Source organism: Humulus lupulus, chromosome 1 (assembly GCF_963169125.1).
Source record: "Humulus lupulus chromosome 1, drHumLupu1.1, whole genome shotgun sequence".
NCBI lineage: Eukaryota > Viridiplantae > Streptophyta > Magnoliopsida > Rosales > Cannabaceae > Humulus > Humulus lupulus.
The window spans coordinates 209,220,313-209,242,261 of record NC_084793.1 but is presented as its reverse complement, the minus strand read 5'-3'; the positions used below and the strand labels follow the sequence as shown (position 1 = coordinate 209,242,261).

At 35.3% G+C, this 21,949-nt stretch overlaps 1 protein-coding gene across 1 annotated transcript; it reads right to left on the bottom strand.

Moving 5' to 3' along the window:
• Positions 1-7,913: 7,913 nt before the first annotated feature.
• Positions 7,914-10,869, bottom strand: LOC133802965 (actin-7). The gene is made up of 5 exons (XM_062241043.1): positions 10,709-10,869; positions 9,844-9,914; positions 9,324-9,717; positions 8,627-9,240; positions 7,914-8,481 (listed from the first exon to the last, which is right to left on the bottom strand). Exons 2-5 carry the CDS (start codon positions 9,901-9,903, stop codon positions 8,416-8,418), a joined length of 1,134 nt encoding a protein of 377 aa, XP_062097027.1. The 5' UTR covers positions 9,904-9,914; positions 10,709-10,869; the 3' UTR covers positions 7,914-8,415.
• Positions 10,870-21,949: the final 11,080 nt, after the last annotated feature.

Sequence of the window (21,949 nt, the reverse complement as noted above, 5' to 3'; positions counted from 1 at the left end):
TCTGCCCAGTCCACGAGTCTGTGTTATTAAGGCTTAAAGATTTCTAGAAATTCTTCAAAGATGAATTACCCAGAGCTTATCCTCTAGCCAAAAGAAATCGATCCTTAACAAATGATCATTCCTCCTCTATTTATAGGGGATGTTACAGAGTTCATTCCCACATATTTCGGGAAGATATTCTGTATATCAATTTAAATAATGACATTAAATGCAATATCTGCTACATATGTGGAAACGTCCCATAAGAATCGAGAACGGATAACAGACTAAATAATACCCCTTAAATGCTGGGATTATACAACTATAAATATGTTCATATGCAACGGGTTATCCCAGATGACTCATCGGGTCTTTGAGATCAGCGATCGACCCTATGGCACTTATGATACTGCTACAAGCCTACCACCCTACCTCAGGACATGCTCGGAGTAGATTGTCACTATCGAAGCTATCACACTCGAGACTACACTTCCCAAGCTCGGACTGTTTAATCCGAAGACAATCGATAATGGATGTATCCTGACGTCATGTCATTTCGAACTCAGAAAGCATCCTGAGGTTACACATCTTCGAGTTCGTCATTTTACTTCAGAGATCTTACAGCTGGACCATACAATGTATTTTTATACATTTCGAGCTCACACTTGACGAGTCCAGTTTTCGAGGTCATAACCTCTGGTCTTGAAATCTGGGTGTAACAAAAACAACAAAATATCAATAGAAAACAAATTTTAAAAACAATGTAAAAACAACACAAAAAAAGAAAAAAGATAAAACCGTAAAAATGTAAAAATTTCCTTAAAACCGTAAAATTGAAAAAAATTATTTGACAGTAAAAATGTAATTGTTTAATGAAATTCGAGTATTTTATGTAAAAATCTAAAAAATATATATAACACGTGAAATATATATATATATTAGATACAAACAGTGTGCAATGCACGTTTACTTAGTTTTATTTATATAATTTATTAATTATTTTTATTATTGTCATATAAATTTCAAATAAATAAACAATATTATATATAAAAGAATGACATAAACATATTAAATGAAAAATTAAACCAAAATATTATTTTTTTTAAATATATATAATATGATAAACTTTTTAAATATAAATGATAATTTTTTAATAAAAATTATGTATTATACATTATTATAATGATATTTTATAATATTTAAATTTATATTAATATAAGTTTTAAATATTTTATAATATTTAAATTCATATTAATATAATTATTAAAAAAAATAGGATTTATATTATTATCATAATAATATTTTATAACATTTAAATTTATATTAATATAATTATTAAATATCTTGTATTTTATATTATTATAATAATAATATTTTATAACATTTGAATTTGAATTTATATTAATATAATTATTATATATATAGTCTGATATTAAATATTCTTATAATGATGATATTTTATAATATTTAAATTTATATTAATATAAGTAATACATATCTATTTTTAATTAGTTTTAAATGTATATTCTGTAAAATATTTAGAATATTCCGTTAAAATTAACAACAAAAAAACTGTTAACACCAAGAATTTTCATTATCTACACACTTTTTGTTTAGTTATAATAATAGAATATATTAATTATATTTATTAAATTTTTATCATTATAATATAAATTTCAAATAAATAAATAATATTATATACAAAAGAATGACATAAACATATTAAATGAAAAATTAAATCAAAATATTGTTTATGATTTTTTTATATATATAATATGATAATCTTTTTAAATGATAATCTTTTTTAATAAAATGAAGATTGTGTATTATATATTATTATAATGATATTTTATAATATTTAAATTTATATTAAATATTATTATAATAATAATAATTTATAATGTTTGAATACATATTAATATAATTAGTAAAATATTAGGATTATATATTATTATCATAATAATATTTAAATTTATGCTAATATAATTATTAAATATCTAATTTTGTATTATATATTATTATAATAATGATATTTTATATCATTTGAATTTGAATTTATATTAATATAATTAATAAATATTTATTTTCAGCTAGTTTTACAAATATATTCAGTTAAATATTTAGAATATTCCATTAAAGTTAACAAAACAAACCGTTAAAACCAAGAATTTTCGTTCTCTACACACTTTTTATATAGAATAGATATTAAAATGATACTCTAAATTTAAAAAAAAAAATTAATATATGAAAGTTGGTAAAATTTAAAAAATTTCCTAAAATTATTGAGAAATTTTATTAAATTTTTAATACAATATTTTTTATGATAAAAAATAAAACAAAAAAAATACATTATTTTTGTGTGTGTATGTGCTTTTTTTAGTAAATTTTATTAGATTAATGCAAATATAACATTTTGTATTATTCTAATAAAATTATCTAGAGAACCATCACAACAAAGAGAGAAGAAATGTTGGCTATCCCAACAATAAGATCATATCTAGAGAGATCATCAATATTTCGAATGGCAAGGATATTATTTCTATAATCACTTAATTTCAATAAAATCTATTCCAATAAAACATTATTAGTGTTATAACCATTCAACATAAAAATAAGAGAGGAAAATAAATGTGAGCTTTTCATGTATTACAAAGACATTTGATAGCAATTTTCAAACATCGCAACATTAGTATTTTTTTTCGTGTTTAATTTTATAAAATTACTTATTATTTCAAGTAATGAATCTTACTACCAGATTTATTTAGACATAAATATTTGTACAACCTCTTCTACTAAGTTTACAGTAAAGCACACGACGACATCAGTAATGAACTCTACCATCTTTGATAATTTTAGTTCTTTTGTATTATTGGTGGATTGGGTCTTATACATACGCGAGAAAGGTAACCCAAAAATAAAGAAGATAAGTTCTTTTTTTTATCACATGGGAGTTGTGGGAGATGAAAGTCTCGTGCACAGTTTTGAATAAGAAAAAGAAGTGAGGAATCTCTTTTCGATCCTGACACTTCCACTCCAATTGTTGCTTTTCTTTCTATTACTTCAAAAGTAACTGTTTCAACTTCAGTCACATAAATTTTCGATATTCTTTTTTGTTTCTCATCAAACAAGTGGCATCTTTTCTCGGACTTCTCTATTCGTTAGTTTATAGTAGGCAATCAACTTTATAGAGAGAGATCTCACTCAAGTTTGTACAAATTAATTTTGTTAGTTTAAAAAATTGTTTAACAAAAGAAAAAAGTGAGTCAACAAATTCAGCACTTAAATTTACATAGACTGCACAAAACTTGAGAGTTTAATTGTAACAATTAAGATCAATTTTCTCAAATTCAAAATTTCAATCAAATAATCAAAGTCATTAGGTAGACAGTACAATGATGGAGCCAAAGGGGGCAAGAGGACCCTTAACTAATTTTTTTTTTCATTTTAATTTAATTTAATCTAATTCGATTCAATTTTTTTAAAATAAAATAAAATAAAATAGCTACGTGGATAAGTTTATAGGCTGCAGTTATAATGGTGAACCACTATCATAATGCATGCTATAATTTACATACATGAACAAGTTATGATCATAATTTTTTTATACGATGATGTTCATTGTAGTTATCACAAATCTTCTTCCCAGAAATTTTCTAAATGATTTATGGTACGAAAAAGAGAGCCCAAACAAATTTTACGCATGTAATGGTACTATAAATTTAGAATACTCTTTTCACCAACTTAAATTACTCATAATTTCCTAAAAATGTGTAGAAGGCTTGCTACGACTAAAATGTATATCGTTGTGTAAAAAAAATTAGTACAACAACTTATCTATATGTATAAAAATGTATAATTCACCACCATAAAGAATAAAAAACATGCATCATTGTTACATCACTATTTATATTCCCTCTCATAAATTTTTTTTTTTGTTGGATAAACTCTATAACATTCTTTTTCTTTTCTTGTTTTGTCTTGTCTTCTTGGCATATCTTTAACTTCAAGTATCATTCTTTCTTAAAAAAAAAAAAAATACAAGCAGCCAATGCTTTATTAGATAATTTTACTCTACAGTCTAAATTATGACTAATTGTTTATTCCTAACGTAGATTCTTGTCATTGCATTTTGACCCTTTCATGAGGTAATAAGAAGACCTTTGCTTGGGAAAAAAAAATTGCTTTCTCATTGTTAAATTCTTGAAATAACTCAATCATTTTTGTGTTAATTACCAAGGATGGGAAAAAAGAAACCTAAAGTGGGTAGGAATGTACTTATCATTATAAATAGATACCAACCACCACCATAATAACTAAGGTAAAGTAATAATTCAGTTCTTGCTCACATATTCTTATTGTTATTCGAAAAGAAAAGAAAAGAAAAAAAAAACATGGTGCAAGTCTGGCACTTGGGTTGGGTTTTAGTACCGGAGAAGTGAAGCAATGACCTGTGCTAGATTTACCTCTAAGTCTTTAGGAACTTCATTTCATTTGGTGTATGATCCAAGGTATGATTTTTGTCAGTGTAGAATGTTTTTTTCCATATCAATTATTAGATCTAAATCAAAATGCTACTATTTTCATCCTTTTTGCCCTTCCCTTAATTATAAGGTGGTAGTAGTAGTACTAGGTAAAAAAAAACACCAAATGAGTCCCCACACAAAAGTATAAATATAATTGCAAAAGTTAATAGGGTATACAACTTAGTTCTAGAAGATTCCCAACTAGTAAATAATAGATAAATAAAGCCTTGAAAAGGGATCTAAATATACAACAAGACAAATGATGGTGATCAATATAGCAAATACCCAACTTCAATTTCAGCCATCAAAACTGAATTATTAAATTTTAATATTAGTACACATATACTATATATCATAATTGACCCACCAGTCTTGTATCAAACTCAAATTTGGTCTCTTACAAAACCGTCCAAACCACCAAATGTTAAACCGAAGGAGGATTTAGTCGGTTTATATTATTGAATTACATTCCACTGTAATGAAAATATTATAAAAGGCAGAATTTTTTCTTTCTTTTTTTTTTTTAAGTGATGACTTTTTAATTAGGTACTCTAAAAAGCACCACTTGGGCGGCCAGGTCGGCATGTGACATGTCATGTAAGAAGAATCCAACCATATTATTTTACTTTATTGCTAAAAAAATTAGAATACAAAGTTTGATGATTAGACTGAAAATATATAAAATTAAAAAAGTCTCAAATCACACTTGAATTTTCAAAATTGGCTGATACGGACTCATTCTTGCTCATTTATAATGGGGCCATGCTAAATGCATAATGGTTCTCAAACGAATTAATAAAATCCCTCTTTAGTTATGACCTACCTTCATTGTTTCCCATTCCAACCTTTTATTTTCTTGTATTAAATTATTAATTATGATTATATTCCATTTCAGACCAACATACACGCTAGCTACTAATGTGCCTTCTAAATCTAACGTTACAACTGTGCATATTATATTTAACTCATTGTTGAGTTTAGCTCACAGTTAACCCCTTTCTCGGCTTTTCTCACTGCCCCTTCCTTTCTTTCAAAGCTCATAAATGTAGGCATTAAAGCTATTTCTGGTTTCGGAATTAGTTTTAAGAATTAGGTAGAAAAGAATATATACAAAGAGAGGTGATTTTGGTGCGACCACATTTTTAGGTCTGCATCAACTTTTTATTTTTCGGCTTTTTTCGTTAGCTAAATAGTTATAATTCTATTTTATTTTATTTTATGTAATCGTGTACATTATAATTATTTAAGATTTTTTTTAAAATTTTTAAGAAATTCTAAATAATTTAGAATGACGAAAATAAGATTGGAACAACTTGTTGTACTACTATCTATTTTTTTGTCTACATGTGGAAAATTTAACTGTGAGAATATTATTTTCAGCACTGTAAATTATTCCAAATTTTTTAAAAATTTACAGGATGTCTTAAATAACTACAATATACACCGTCATTTAAAAAAAATATAATTATAATTATCTAAGTATAGAAAAAAAAAATGGATGCACCGATGCAGTAAAAAAAATGGTTGTGTCGAAGTGGCCCCCTATATATACAATAAAACTTCTTTAGAGTAATAATATTGGGACTAACATATTTTAGTGCTACGAGGAGGTTATAACTTAATAGAATTATATCTATATAAAATAGGGTAAATAATCATTTGAAATCTTGTGTTTTATCGAAACACAAACTTGATATTCTATGTTTTCAATGATGTTCATCTAGTACCTTGTAATTTGAAATTGTACATATTCGGTACCCTAAACTCAAATTAGATTAATACAAATTTATTAATATGACTAAGCTGCCCTCAATTATATGTGTTTTAAATTCAAATATAATGACTTAATTACATATAACCGAAGGCAGTTTGGTCATATTGATCAAATTTAATTGATCAAATTTAATTCTATGATACTAAATATGTACAATTTTAAATTACAGGTACCTAATGAGCATTATTGAAAATATAGGGTACCAAGTCTGTATTTCGATAAAACAGAGGGTACCAAATGAGTATTTACCCTATAAAATATTGTAAATATACACATTTCAATTTAAATTAAATAATAATTGATAAAACATGTCAAATTCAATGTATAATCTTGATAAACAAAAATGATATAAATGTATAATTACAACGTACATATCTATATAATGTTGGAAATATACAAAGTTATTTTAGTATGAATATTTAGTATGTATAAGATAGCATGTATATATATAGGACAACTCTCATATAGAGACTTCACTTTAAGCCCTACCGGTGGAGCTCTTCAGTGTTCTCGACCCGTGAACAGTTTTCGACACGATTTTTTTTATGACCGTGTATATTGTAGCTATTTAGAGTATCCTACAAATTTTTAGAAAATCCCGAATAGTTTACAGTATCGAAAACTAAGTTCAGACATGCATAAAAAAAATTAGTCATGTGTGCAACAACATGTTTGAACTTAGTTTTCGGTACTGTAAACTATTCGGAATTTTCTGAAAAATTGCAGGATGCTCTAAATAGCTACAATATATACAGTCATAAAAAAATCGTGCCGAAAACTGTTCACGGGTCGATAACACTAAAGAGCATCACCGGTAGAACTTAAAGTGAAGTCTCTATGTGAGAATTATCCTATAAATATATTTAATTTTAAGACAATTATTAATATATGAAGATATTTTATCTAAAGACGAGAACAAGAAATTATAATTTATTAACGTGTGGAGTTTATTCCTATTTATAACTACAAATTGAGAATTATTCCATTATATAAAGTAACATTTATACATCATTTAATATATATATATATATATAGTTATACCCGCCGTACATGTTTCTAAACTTTTATCCCAACATATATATTCCTGATCATTATTTAGTCAAGTGAAATTAAACTAGTTGATAATTGTAATATTTGCGCCCAAAATTGACAACTTTTATCATATTAACACAAGTTCATTTAGATACAATTACCAGGAATCTATCAGACAATATATTATGTTTGTATTACTGGTCGCTTAATTTCTATATTTTGCTAACTTATAAAGTAGGACTTTGTTTTAGTCAAAAGTGACCCTTAAGATTGCCTTTTTCAATAGTTTGACAAGAATATTCCACTAATTTGTGTATAAAACAATTACAATTGAATCCTGTCTATATGCTTGTGAGTTGCGAGTGCTTTACGTGGTAAAAATTTAACACTTCTTACACTATAGTGTCTGATAGAAGTTGGATTTGTTCAAGGTTCTTTTGGCAGCTACCAAATCAAAAAGCTTGATAGGTTATATTTAATTGATCAAAAGGATCACCTTTGAAAGTGACCTTATTATTTTAAATCCAATGTAAATAACCAAGATACCATTATCTAACGATCTAGTGCTTCGAGTCAATAACAACAATAGCGTAAAATCCCAGAGAAAAATAAAAGGGAAATAAATATTTCTCTCAAGCTTTCAAGCCAGTATTTTTAATATAATTTCATAGAAAGTTTATGACCGCAAACTGACGCTAACTGAAAATTTCAGATACAATAACTATTAACATTAATGTTCGCTGGGAAAAAAAACCCGTCAAAATAGAAGAAGAGAATAAAAAAAAGGAAGAAAAAGAAAAGAAAAAAAACACAATCACTCTCCAACTACAAACATCCTACTGAAAGAGACGGTTGAACCATAGATGATGCGCGGCCAGGAAGGACTTTAAATCAATTTTCCTCTCTGCCCACATACACATAGGGCCATTGCATGTAAAAGCCTCTCTTTCTTCTCTCAAAAGCAGCAGATACGATAAAGCGTGAATTCAATATTGACCCCATTTCTCAATACTTTCCACTTCAACCAAACTGAGTTCACATGACACATAACACGAAAAGCCAACTAAATGTAAACATAACTCACCATCATAGCACTTTTGCAAGAACTCAGAAGCACTTCCTGTGGACAATGGAAGGACCTGACTCGTCGTACTCACCCTTGGAAATCCACATCTGATTAATAACCACAACCAAATAAAGAAATATAAGTCCCCAAACCTCAGTAAAATATTAATGCATAATGCATTTGAACACCAAATGAGAAACTGGGTGGTTTGTTGTTAAAAATTAAAGATACACGAATGTAATGTATTGTCACCTGCTGGAAGGTGCTGAGGGATGCAAGTATGGACCCTCCGATCCAGACACTGTATTTTCTCTCTGGTGGAGCCACAACCTTAATCTTCATGCTGCTGGGTGCAAGAGCTGTGATCTCCTTGCTCATCCTGTCTGCAATACCAGGGAACATAGTAGAACCACCACTGAGAACAATGTTACCGTAGAGATCCTTTCTGATATCCACGTCACACTTCATGATGGAGTTGTAGGTAGTCTCGTGAATTCCTGCAGCTTCCATTCCAATGAGAGATGGTTGGAAGAGGACTTCAGGGCATCTGAATCTCTCAGCTCCAATTGTGATAATCTGGCCATCAGGCAACTCATAGTTCTTCTCAACTGAGGAGCTGCTCTTGGCAGTCTCGAGTTCCTGCTCATAGTCCAAGGCAACATACGCAAGCTTCTCCTTCATGTCACGGACAATTTCCCGTTCGGCAGTGGTAGTGAACATGTAACCTCTCTCAGTGAGAATCTTCATCAAAGCATCAGTGAGATCACGCCCAGCAAGGTCAAGACGGAGAATGGCATGGGGAAGAGCATAACCTTCGTAGATTGGCACAGTGTGACTCACACCATCACCAGAATCCAGAACGATACCTGATAAAGAAGCCAATTCAGTTCATTCTAATACAATAACTACATGAAATTTCAAATCAAACCGCACTGGAATCAATACGAACCAGTTGTACGCCCACTGGCGTAAAGGGACAAAACTGCCTGGATAGCCACATACATGGCTGGAACGTTGAATGTCTCAAACATGATCTGGGTCATCTTTTCTCTGTTAGCCTTGGGATTCAAAGGAGCCTCGGTGAGAAGCACTGGGTGCTCTTCTGGAGCTACACGAAGTTCATTGTAGAAAGTATGATGCCAAATTTTCTCCATATCATCCCAGTTGCTAACAATACCATGCTCAATGGGATATTTCAAGGTAAGGATACCCCTTTTAGACTGGGCTTCATCACCTACGTATGCGTCCTTCTGACCCATTCCAACCATAACACCAGTGTGTCTAGGGCGACCAACAATACTGGGAAAGACTGCCCTGGGCGCATCATCACCAGCAAACCCAGCCTGCATATACAGATAAAACATCAGAAAATGTTTCCAAGTAAAATATTTGATAAACTTAAAAACAAAATAAAAAATAAAAAAATAAATCCATTCTGTTTATTTCGCAGAAGCAGGTGAAATACGAACCTTCACCATTCCAGTACCATTGTCGCAAACGAGGGGCTGAATATCCTCTGCGTCGGCCATATTTTATAAATCTGCATAAACAGTATCACCAGTTAAACTACATAGTCAACAATCTAACTATTAAAGAAATCGGCAATCCAAACTCCACACTTTTTGAATTTACTAAGTACAAATCACGATTAGAATCATCATTTGAGTCTTTCCTAGAATTATTTAAGAAGCAAGCAGCAACAAAGAAGTGACTATCTAAATCATCAACAAACAACAAAACGATATCTTTGCATCAAAGATCCATGTTTTTACTTCTGTCCTAAAGAGTCTCAAGTCCAGTCACTATATTATGATTAAATATAGTAATGTTCGTACATATTAAACTGCCTAAGCTTATTTAATCAAAAACTTCATGGAAAAAAGGGCAAAGAATTCGAATGAAATCCCAGTTTACTTATCAAAACGAAGAAATCGCATGCTTTCGCTGGAATTGAGCTATGCATGTATATAACAAAGTCAGATCTAGAACAAGAAAATCATCGAACTTTAAATCGCATCGATTTAGACAATCGGACTATAAAAAACACAATAGATCCAGAAAAATGAGGACCATATAAGCAAGCCAAACAGCCCGATCTAAGTTCATCAAAATAAACTAAAACAAAAATCAACAAATCCATCATTGAAAAACGCCATAGATCATGAAGTTCATCTTAGATTTAGCTCAAAAACATTCATATGAAACACAGATCAGTAAAGAAATGAACCCGAAGCGAACTACTGATCTCATCGATCGAACAAATCGAAACAATTCAAAGCAAAAAATAAAAGAAAAAAAATGGAAAGATGAAGATCGAGTTAGATTATTTGATACCTTTGGAAAAGAGAATGCGAAAGACGATCAAAGACCAAGCCAACGAGCTCGAGAGAATACGATGGGGTCGGGTCGGGTCTCGCAGTCTCGGTCGGCGGAGATGAAAATGGACGAGAATAAGGAGGAACAAGAGTTAGAGATTTGGGTCTATATATAGCTGGGGTATTGAAATGCACATGAAATTTACACCAAATTTATATTAAAAAATTGAACAATAATAATTCTTTTATTTATTTTATTTTAACAATTTGGAACAGAATTTGTAGAGGAGGAAATGGAATCATTTCCACCACGAGTAAAGATAGGGTGACCTGGCTGGCTGACAGCCTTTTTCCTCTTCCTCCAACTCAACCCAACCCCAACCCCAACCCATGTTCGTATCGGGAGTTCGATTTTTTCGTCTTCATTTTATCGTCTCGCGCGTCTTTCCTGATTAAATATCAACCGTCCGATCAAACTACTGTAGAACTGAACGGCTTACTCTTTGCTGTTATTCAACTTGGGCTCTGGCTCTGTACCAGTCAGTCACGGGATGGATGCTCTTCTTCTGCTAGTTGTTTAGCTCGGCTCGGCTCGGCTAGGCTGGCTCGCAATTTTCGCACCAAAACTCTTTCAAAATTCAAAATTGATGCGCAGTGAAATTATTTAAGTTTGTTTCTTTCTTTATAATTCTTTGTGCAAATTAATTCATTACATTTTTGTTTTGTTAAAGAAAATATATTTAATCCCTAATGGAGGAGAATGATAATTATTTATTAAATTTGAGAAGAAACAGAATATATTTCTAAAATATTCGTCCAAATTTGACACTGAAACAAATTTTGTTATATATTTTCCTCACATTTTTTAATCCAAGATTAATTCTTCATTTGTTTTTTTCTTAATAAACAACATCAAAATGTTTAAAATATATATATTTTTATCAAAAATATGAAATTAAAAAAAAAACTTAGAAAAGGCTTGATCCCTCAATTAATAATAAATTAAGATAGTGGTGAAAATATTAGTAGAATTTTAATGTATGACGCAACTCATAATGTTCAAAGTAGGGTAGGAATGTCAATTTTATTTTAGAATGCATGGATTTAACTTCTTGAAGATGATATTTACATTCAAGGATTCTTGGTTTAACATATTTTTATTTATTTTTCATTCAATATTAACATGATTTTATAAATATTTAACAAAATATACATTTAAAATTATGGTGGACTTGATATTTATTAATTATGTTAATATAAATTAAAATATTTTAAAATATCATTATTATAATAATATTTAATACATAATTTTAACTTTTATTATTATTATTTAAAAAAAACATGTTACTCTTTTTTATTATTATTTAATTCAACTTATATAAATATATATTCGTATAATTAAATAATAACAAACATTATAAATATATTATATACATATGTTATGTGTACAAAGAGTGTGACTATGTAACTACATAAGAAATTAAAATAACATATCTCTTCTATCAAGAATAAACAAGTTTTTTTCTCCAATTACTAAGACATGCTTTGAAGAATATCACTGTTGAATGTTTTGTACCTAGAATAGAAGTAAGTAGGGCAGTTTGTGATTTAAAATGTTATTATATATATTATTTTAAAAAAATTATAGACAATTCTTTTAATTTAAATTTATTTTTTTAATATGTTTATGTTATTATTTTATAATATATGTAACGTCCCGAATTTGCTATTAAGGATAAGTGCCTTGATTACTGTTTAGAGGGCATAATCGATTTTTTTTGTTGAATTAATTAAATATATATGTGTGATTATGTGGTATAAATGATTTATATGGTAATGTGAATATTTATGATGTTTATGTGTATTAAATATGCATGTGGGCTCGCTTTTGTAAAGTAGGCCATAATTGTAACTTTTGACTCGTTGATGGTATATTTCTATTATATATGCTTTATGAGTGAGACTGAAGTGTTATGGAGATATATTTGAGATGTGTGGTCCGAGGCGATACTAGTGAGCGGGTTAGCGGGGAAAGTCACAACGAGGTCAAATACCCGGCTCGGGGAAAGCCTAGGGGTATTTTGGAAAACTCAGTGCGTAGCCGAGATTTATCAGGTAACATATAGTTATTTGGTGATTATTTGGGTATGTCTGGATTAATTGTGAATCTATAGTGTTATTTATGAATTAGCGGAAAATGTGGCTAAAGACCGTTTTCCCCTTGGGGGCATTAAAGGATAATGGTTTGAGCAAGCGACATTTTGGTCTTTTGTGCTAAGGGATAAACTTTGCCTTGGTTGGACTAAGTTGACTAGAGGACCCTAGAAACTAAGAGAAAGCAAAAACCAAAGCACTCTCAGCTCACACTCACTCTCTCTCACGTTCATCTCTCACACTCTCTCTCTCTCTCTCTCTCTCTCTTGTTTGGGGCTCTGGGGAAAAATGAAGGAAAAGGGACAGTGGTTTTTCTAAGGTTTGAGGCTATGATTGAAGGTTGGAATTTGGGGTAATTAAGGTTCAGTTCAAGGAGTCGAAATCAATGTTGAGGTAAGCTCTAATTCTATTTTGATTCAAGTATTTGGCTGGGTTTTAAATATTAGCATAGGTTTGAGTTTTTAGGCATTAAGTTATAATTGTTATGTTTTAGAGGATATGGGTTGTTACTTGTTGTTTATTTGAGTTACTCGTATTGTTTGGTGGTTGAAATAGGTTGAAATGTTGTTTTTAGAGGTTTTGGTTTGGAGAAAACGCAGGAAAAGTTGGGAAAAAATCTTGGTTTGTAGGATCGTGTTGTGACCCTGTTCTTGGGGCACCGCAACCCACGTGAACTTAGGGCCTGGGTTTTCGCGTGCCGCATCCCTTTAGGGCTGAGTCGCGACGCGTGTGTCTGGGAACGAAGGGGGCTGGGAGCCTTTGACTTGAGGCGCGTTGCAACCCATTAGGGGGCGCCGCGATGCGCATAGGTAGAAATGGCCAAATAGACTTTTTAAGCTTGAGAACTCAAACTTAAGGACTCAGGAAGGATTCTACTACCCAGTTTAGTAGAATTCGAGGTCCCGAAGTATAGTATATTATTCAGAAGCTTTTAATTGGTTTAGGTTTTAATGGTTATCCACTATTGCGTTGCGACTAGGTTATATTGCTAAGGCTCAGGATTAAGGATCGTGCTCAGGATCGCCTTATACTGTTAGCTCGAGACTCAAGGGAAGAAAATTTTCTGTGCACGTAGAGTAGGACATGGCCCGATTATCTGTGCATGTATTGTGCTTTGTGTTATGTGTAAATGTTTGTAACTATTATGTCATATATGTGTTTGTGACTGAGCGGCAAGGGCCAAAATTGGCATGGGCCAGGATCGGCAATAAGCATGCTGAATGTAGGCCATCATGGCATGGCCATCTAAGGGTGCCATACTGTAACGCCCTGGTTACCCCAGAACCATTACGGTCAACGGTGAACCGGAAATTTGACTCGCTACCCGAGTCCTTTGGTTAAAAACGTGTTCTAAGCGTCATTAACAGGTTAAGGTGAAAAAAAAAAAAAAGGAAATGATATATTTTATTTAATACATAAAACTGTTCATGGGCCCACAAGAACATTTACAAGTTATTTACAACTCAAAAAGGTCATTACTGTTCCAAAATTACAAACCCGCCGACCTAAGCGGAAAAAATAGGGTAAACCCCCTAGTTCCTCTGAGAACTCCTTGGCCGTGGTGGTCAAGCGGCCGCATATGTACACATCACCACCTAAGCTCTCCACTCAAAGGTGGGTGAGCTTTTCTTTCCCTTTACCTGCACCACATAGCACCCATGATCCAAAGCCCAGCAAGAAAACACAGTGTTGTATATAAATATTATCAAATGATTATCATTATAATCACACAGAGCTTATAGCTCTTAAACAGATGAGTGAATATCTCTTGAGGTTCTAGAAAACCATACTGAGTGACTGACAAGCAAGTCACTAATTTAAGCAGAAGAGTGGCTGCTAGGTAAGCCACTAGCCTTAAACAGATGAGAGACTGATGGGTAAGTCTCTAACTTAACAGATGAGTGACTGATGGGTAAGCCACACAAGCGCTTATAATATTCATCGAACTTGAGGTCGGTCTGGCATTAATGCTCTTTGAGTCATCCAATGTAGAAAGTTGATTAGATCTAATCTTCGTTGGCTTGCGTGGAACACGCTAGGGCCGTCCTGACTAATGAGTCAGCACTATGTGACCAGTGCCCAGTACCACTGCCGAACCTGACTAATAAGTCACAGCTTCACAGTTGATACTAGCACCTTTGCCAAATCTGACTAATGAGTCAGTACCATAAACAAGTGAGCAAGATTTGCTAAGCATTTGATAATCAATCCATGTCCACATTTACACAATCAACATGCCTCAAGAATCATCATGCATGCATGTCACATATGGGGTGCAGGTCTCTTACCTCTGGTTCGAGCGAGAAATAATAATAAGAACGACTCCTGAGAACGATCGATCTCTGCTTCCTTAGCGGTCACATAATCACAACCAATTATAACCTCAATTAATGAGAATCAACATGGATAGGGTTTTAACCTAAGCACCACTCTCGGGACCTCGAAACATGCCCACACGGTGAGTAGATTCGATCCCGGGCCTTAAGGATTGAAACCCCAAGTCAAAAACCCTTAAAAACACTCAAAACGGGACTTTGAAGGAACAGAGTAGCGCTACAGCGCTCAACCCCTAGCGCCCCAGCGCTATACTCAGAACCCCCAACATGCCCATCTGCCTCCTGAGTAGCGCTGTAGCGCCCTAAGGTGGGCGCTATAGCGCTACCTCCAGCACTGAAATCCCCTGAGATGCCCTTCTTCATCTCCTTCGATTCCCACCTGATTCCAAAGCTTCCAAAACCCATTTTTAATGCCAAATGAACCCAAAAACCATCCTAACATACCCCAAACATCCCAACCATAGGAACCCTAGCCAAAACTCCCAACAAAACCAAAGTCTCAACCTAAAAATCACAGCTACAAAAAACAAGGCTAAAACAGAGCAAACCAAGGAATTCTATGGTTAGAAACTTACCCAAAGCTCAGCTTATGAAGCCCTTCAATGGAGGAACACACTCCCAAACTCCCAAGGCTTGCTTCCCAAGCTTGAATCCTCAAGAATGATTCAAAAATCACAAAGAAAACTAAAGGGAAGATGGTACGGGAAAACTCTTAAATGTGCTCTGTTTTTCTACCTCTTCCTCAGCCAAAATGACTTATATCTATCCTAGGGGTGAAATGACCATTTTACCCCTAGGTCAATTTAAAGTTTCTAAAGGCTCCCAAAGGCATATCTGGTATTTTCCACCTATCTCGTTAATCATAATTAACGCTCTCCAATTCCCGCTATTCTTGATAATCTCAAACACCAATGATTCGCATCCCGTTACCCTTTAATAACCGGTAACGCTCTAATCATTAAAATCACCCCGAGACTCAACCCGAGGCCCGATCTTAAACCTGTTGTGACTAAACTGCTAATCATTATTCCAAGATCGTCTCATGCCGAATGGCTCGAACAAACCCACATTATGATGTGGTCTCAACATATATCACTGACATGCATACAAATGCACAATTATGCCCTCAACGGCCAAGTTACCATCACACCCCTGTAATTAAAAATGTGGACTCACATGCATGCATTTAACATCATATTATAATATAATTCGCGTACACATGCATAATATCATTTAATGGCATAATTTAAACAGTTACGACCCTCCCGGCCTACTAAACCGCCACTAAACCACATCGGAGAATTCGGGGCATTACAACTATCCCCTCCTTACTGAAATTTTGTCCTCGAAATTTACCTGAATAGCTCGGGATAATGACTCTACATATCTGACTCCAGCTCCCAGGTCGCTTCCTCGACCTTGCTGTTCCTCCACAATACCTTAACCAAAGGTATCGTCTTATTCCTGAGGACCTTATCCTTTCTGTCGAGTATCTGAACTGGTTGTTCCTCAAAGGAGAGATCTGGCTCAAGCTCCAGATCTTCATAACTCAGAATATGGCTCACATCAGATACATATCTCCGAAGAGCTGAAACATGAAATACATTATGCACAGCCGACAACGCCGGAGGAAAAGCCAATCTGTAAGCCACCTGATGAATCCTCTCCAAGATCTCAAATGGACCTACAAATCTTGGGCTCAGCTTTCCTTTCTTCCCAAACCTTCTCACCCCTTTCCATGGCGAGACTCTGAGGAAAACATAGTCTCCTACCTGGAACTCCACGTTCCTGCGCTTGGGATCTGCATAGCTCTTCTGTCTACTCTGAGAAGTAAGCATTCTAGCTCTAATCTTCTCAATAGCCTCACTGGTCCTCTGAACTGCCTCAGGACCTAAGTTTCTCCTTTCACCTGTCCCATCCCAATGAATGGGAGATCTGCACTTCCTACCATACAGCATCTCATAAGGTGCAACTCCAATGGTAGACTGATAACTGTTATTGTAGGAGAACTCTATCAGAGGTAGATACTTACTCCAAGATCCACCAAAGTCCAGCACACATGCTCTCAGCATGTCTTCCAATATCTGGATCGTCCTCTCAGATTTCCCATCTGTCTGAGGATGATAAACAGTACTGAACTTCAATTGTGTCCCCATGGCCTTCTGCAAACTTTCCCAAAACTTGGAAGTGAAAGTAGGGTCCCGATCTGACACGATCGACCTAGGTGCACCATGGAGCCGCACGATCTCTCTCACATAGAGATCTGCATACTGGTCAACTGTATAAGTAGTCCTCACTGGCAAGAAGTGAGTTGACTTGGTGTAGCGATCCACTATCACCCAAATAGAGTCATGCTGACCAACAGTCCTTGGTAAGCCCACCACAAAATCTATTGTGATGTCTTCCCACTTCCACTCTGGGATATCCAGAGGCTGCAATAACCCTGCCGGCCTCTGATGCTCAGCCTTGACCTGCTGACATGTCAAGTACTTGGCCACATACTCAACTGCATCTCTCTTCATCTCTGGGTACCAATACAATGATCTCACATTCTGATACATCTTCGTGGTGCCTGGATGCAAAGAGTAAGGTGTAGTATGAGATTCATCTAGAATCTCTCGTCTTAATGCAGTATCTAACGGAACACATATCCGCCCTTTATACCTCAACAAACCTATCTCAGACACTGTATAATCTCTGGATACTCCAGCCAGAACATCCTCTCTAATCTTGATCAGTTGTGGATCACTCAGCTGACCCTCCTTGATCCTCTCCAACAGCGTAGACTGTAGCGTAATGTTAGCCAACTGGCCCACCAGTAACTCTATACCAGATCTGGTCATATCATCTGCTAACTCTCTGGCTATCATCCTCATACCATAGATCTGTCCAGGACCCTTCCGGCTTAAAGCATCAGCTACCACGTTGGCTTTTCCTGGATGATACAGGATCTCACAATCATAATCTTTTACTAACTCCAGCCAACGCCTTTGCCTCATATTCAAGTATTTCTGGGTGAAGAAGTACTTCAGGCTCTTGTGGTCTGTATAGATCTCACACTTCTCTCCATAGAGATAATGCCTCCATATCTTTAAAGCAAAAATCACCGCCGCCAACTCTAAATCATGAGTGGGATACCTTTTCTCATACTCCTTCAACTGACGAGAAGCATAAGCTTTTACCTTCTCTGATTACATCAAAACACAGCCCAAACCCTGATGAGAAGCATCACAATAAATCACAAACTTCTCCTGATCTGTCGGAAGACTCAGAATCGGAGCTGTAATCAATCTCTGCTTCAGTTCCTGGAAGCTATTCTCACACTTATCTGACCACACAAATTTTTAACTCTTGCGTGTCAGCTCAGTCAAAGCACTAGCTATCTTTGAGATCCTTCCACGAAGCGCCTATAATAACCTGCCAATCCAAGGAAACTTCTAACCTTAGAAGCATTCTTTGGCCTTGGCCAATCTTTGACCGCTTTGATCTTTGCTGGATCTACCTTAATCCCCTCCTTACTGACAATGTATCCAAGAAAGGATACTTGAGACAACCAGAATTCACACTTCTTGAATTTAGCAAATAACCTGTGTTCTCTCAGTCTCTGCAGAACTAACCTCAGATGCTGCTCATGTTCTAACTCAGTTTGAGAATACACCAGAATATCATCGAGGAAGACAATCACAAGCTGGTCCAAATAATCCCTGAACACTCTGTTCATCAGATCCATAAAAGCAGCAGGGTCATTAGTCAATCCAAATGACATAACTAGAAACTCATAATGCCCATACCTGGTACGAAAAGCAGTCTTTGGTATATCTCCTTCCTTGACCCTCAACTGATGATAACCAGAACGAAGGTCGATCTTAGAGAATACCTTCTTACCTTGCAACTGATCGAATAGATCATCTATCCTTGGCAAAGGATACTTATTCTTAATTGTCAACTTATTCAGTTCTCTGTAATCAATGCTCATTCTCAGAGAACCATCCTTTTTTTCACAAACAGAACTGGCGCACCCCAAGGTGAGAAACTAGGTCTAATAAAAGCCAAATCCAACAGCTCTTGCAGCTATACCTTTAATTCTTTCAACTCAGCTGGGGCCATTCTGTAAGGTGCTTTAGACACTGGCTCCGTTCCTGGTGCCAGTTCTATAACGAACTCAATTTCTCTATGCGGTGGCAACCCTGGCAAATCTTCTAGAAATACATCCAGGAATTCACAAACAAGTCTAGTATCCTCCGGTCTCACTGGCATGACCTGAGTGGTATCAACCACACTGGCTAAGAATCCAATGCAACCTCTCTGCAATAGATCCCTGGCCCTCAACACAGAAATCATAGGAATACGAGGTCCATGCACAGCACCAACAAACACAAAAGGATCCTCACCTTCAGGCTCAAAGGTGACCATATTCCTTCTGCAATCAATAGTTGCCCCATACTTTGCCAACCAGTCCATACCCAATATCATATCAAAGTTAGTCATAACTAACTCTATCAAATCCACTGATAACTCTCTGCCCTCCACTGTCACTGGCAAAGATCTGACCCACCTCCTGGATACCACTAACTCTCCAGTGGGTAACAAAGTACCAAACCCCACAGCATAGAAATCACAAGGTCTACACAGTCTATCAATAATACTACTAGCAACAAAGGAATGTGTAGCACCAGAATCAATCAACACATTATAAGGAGTTCTAGCACTAAAAAGCTGACCTATAACAACTGAGGGAGACGCCTCAGCTTCTGCTTGTGTCAACGTGAACACTCAAGCTGGGGCCGAGCTATCCACCTTCCTGGGTTCTTCTTTTCTTATCTGAGGGAAATCCTTCTTAAAATGACCTACTGCTCCACACAAGTAGCAGGCCTTTGCCCTACACTCTCCCAAATGACGCCTGTTGCATCTAGGGCATTCATGACGAGTCTTCCAGGCTTCACTACCCCCTGGACGACCCATTGTAATACCACGGGGCCTCCTGTCAGGACCTGGAACTAGGAAGGTGTCAGGAACCTTCCTCTTCTAATCACTAGGCCCATCACCCCTACCTGAACCCACAAATGGAGGAACTATCCTCCTGAAATCCTTTCTGGCTGCACTGTCATGCCAGATCTTGGTCTCTGCACTCTCAGCTGTGAGTGCCTTCTCAACCACCTGTGCATAGGTAGTAACCCCTGCCACAGTGGTCATACGTACATCATGAGCTAACTTGGGCTGTATCCCCTGCAGGAATCTCTCTCTCCTGGTCCCATCAGTGGGCACCAGTTCCTTGGCAAACTTTGCCAAACGATCAAATTTTAAGGCATACTCAGTGACTGATAAACTTCCCTGAAGTAGCCTGATGAATTCCTCAGCTTTAGCTGCCCTAATGGCATCATTGTAGTACTTTTCATTAAACAAGGTCTGAAACTCCTCTCAGCTCAGGGCATTAACATTCTTGGTCTGGGTAATTACTTCCCACCAAATCTGGGCATCCTCTCGAAACATATAGGTAGCACAAGCCACCCTCTCATTACCATATACCCTCATAAAGTCAAGGATGGTGGTAATCATACTCATCCATTGTTCAGCTTTGGCAGGATCTGCATTGCCCTAAAAAACAGGAGGTTGCTGCTTCCTGAACCTTTCATAAAGAGGTTCCCATTTATTTCCTACCTCAGGCAGCTGCTCTACTGCTGGCACCGACACAGGAGGTGCCTCCGATACACTAGCCACTGCAGGCACTTGCTGCTGTCTTAGGAGACGAGGCTCCTCTCCCTGTTTCAACACTGTTGCCTACAAGTCGTTAAACATCTGCTGCCAGTTTGCAGGAGATAGCTGTGGAATCTGAGACTGGTCATTTTCCTGACCCTGGCTGTTATTGTTATTCTGGCCCTAATCACTTTGGCCAGCTGAAGTATCTGTCTGTCCTGGATTCATTTTTATCTGTTACCTTGCTGAAACATTGATCAATACGGCCAGTCAGGTAGTAATAACTAAACCACTTGCCGCCTCACGGTCTATGAACAAGCAGACAATTATCATATTCCACAGTCATTCAGTTACTCAAGCAAATACATGTTTATAGCATTCAGCACTCAGCATGTATCACATAATGATTCATAATCAACAATACTAATGAGTATGTTCCAGCAGTTTCAGTACTAATTAGCACATAGTTGCTGAGGATATAACATTTCAGGGGCACAGGTTCAACATGGTGTCTCATGCATATAGGTAAAGCATATATGCTGTATTTAAGCAATCATACATATAACTACATAAATAGTTACCAAACCATGAGTAGAGCTTGACTTCAGTGATGTGTGTACATGCCCAACCAGTCTACAGGAACCTTAACCTTGGCATGCTCTGATACCAAGTTGTAGCGCCCTCGTTACCCCAGAGCCGTTACGGTGAATGGTGAACCGGAAATTTGACTCGTTACCTAAGTCCTTTGGTTAAAAACGTGTTCTAAGCGTCATTAACAGGTTAAGGTGAAAACCAACAAAAAGGAAAGGATATGTTTTATTTAATACATAAAACTGTTCATGGGCCCACAAGAACATTTACAAGTTATTTACAACTCAAAAAGGTCATTACTGTTCCAAAATTACAAACCCGCCGACCTAAGCGGCAAAAATAGGGTAAACCCCTTAGTTCCTCTGAGAACTCCTTGGCCGTGGTGGTCAAGCGGCCGCATATGTACACATCACCACCTAAGCTCTCCACTCAAAGGTGGGTGAGCTTTTCTTTCCCTTTACCTGCACCACATAACACCCATGATC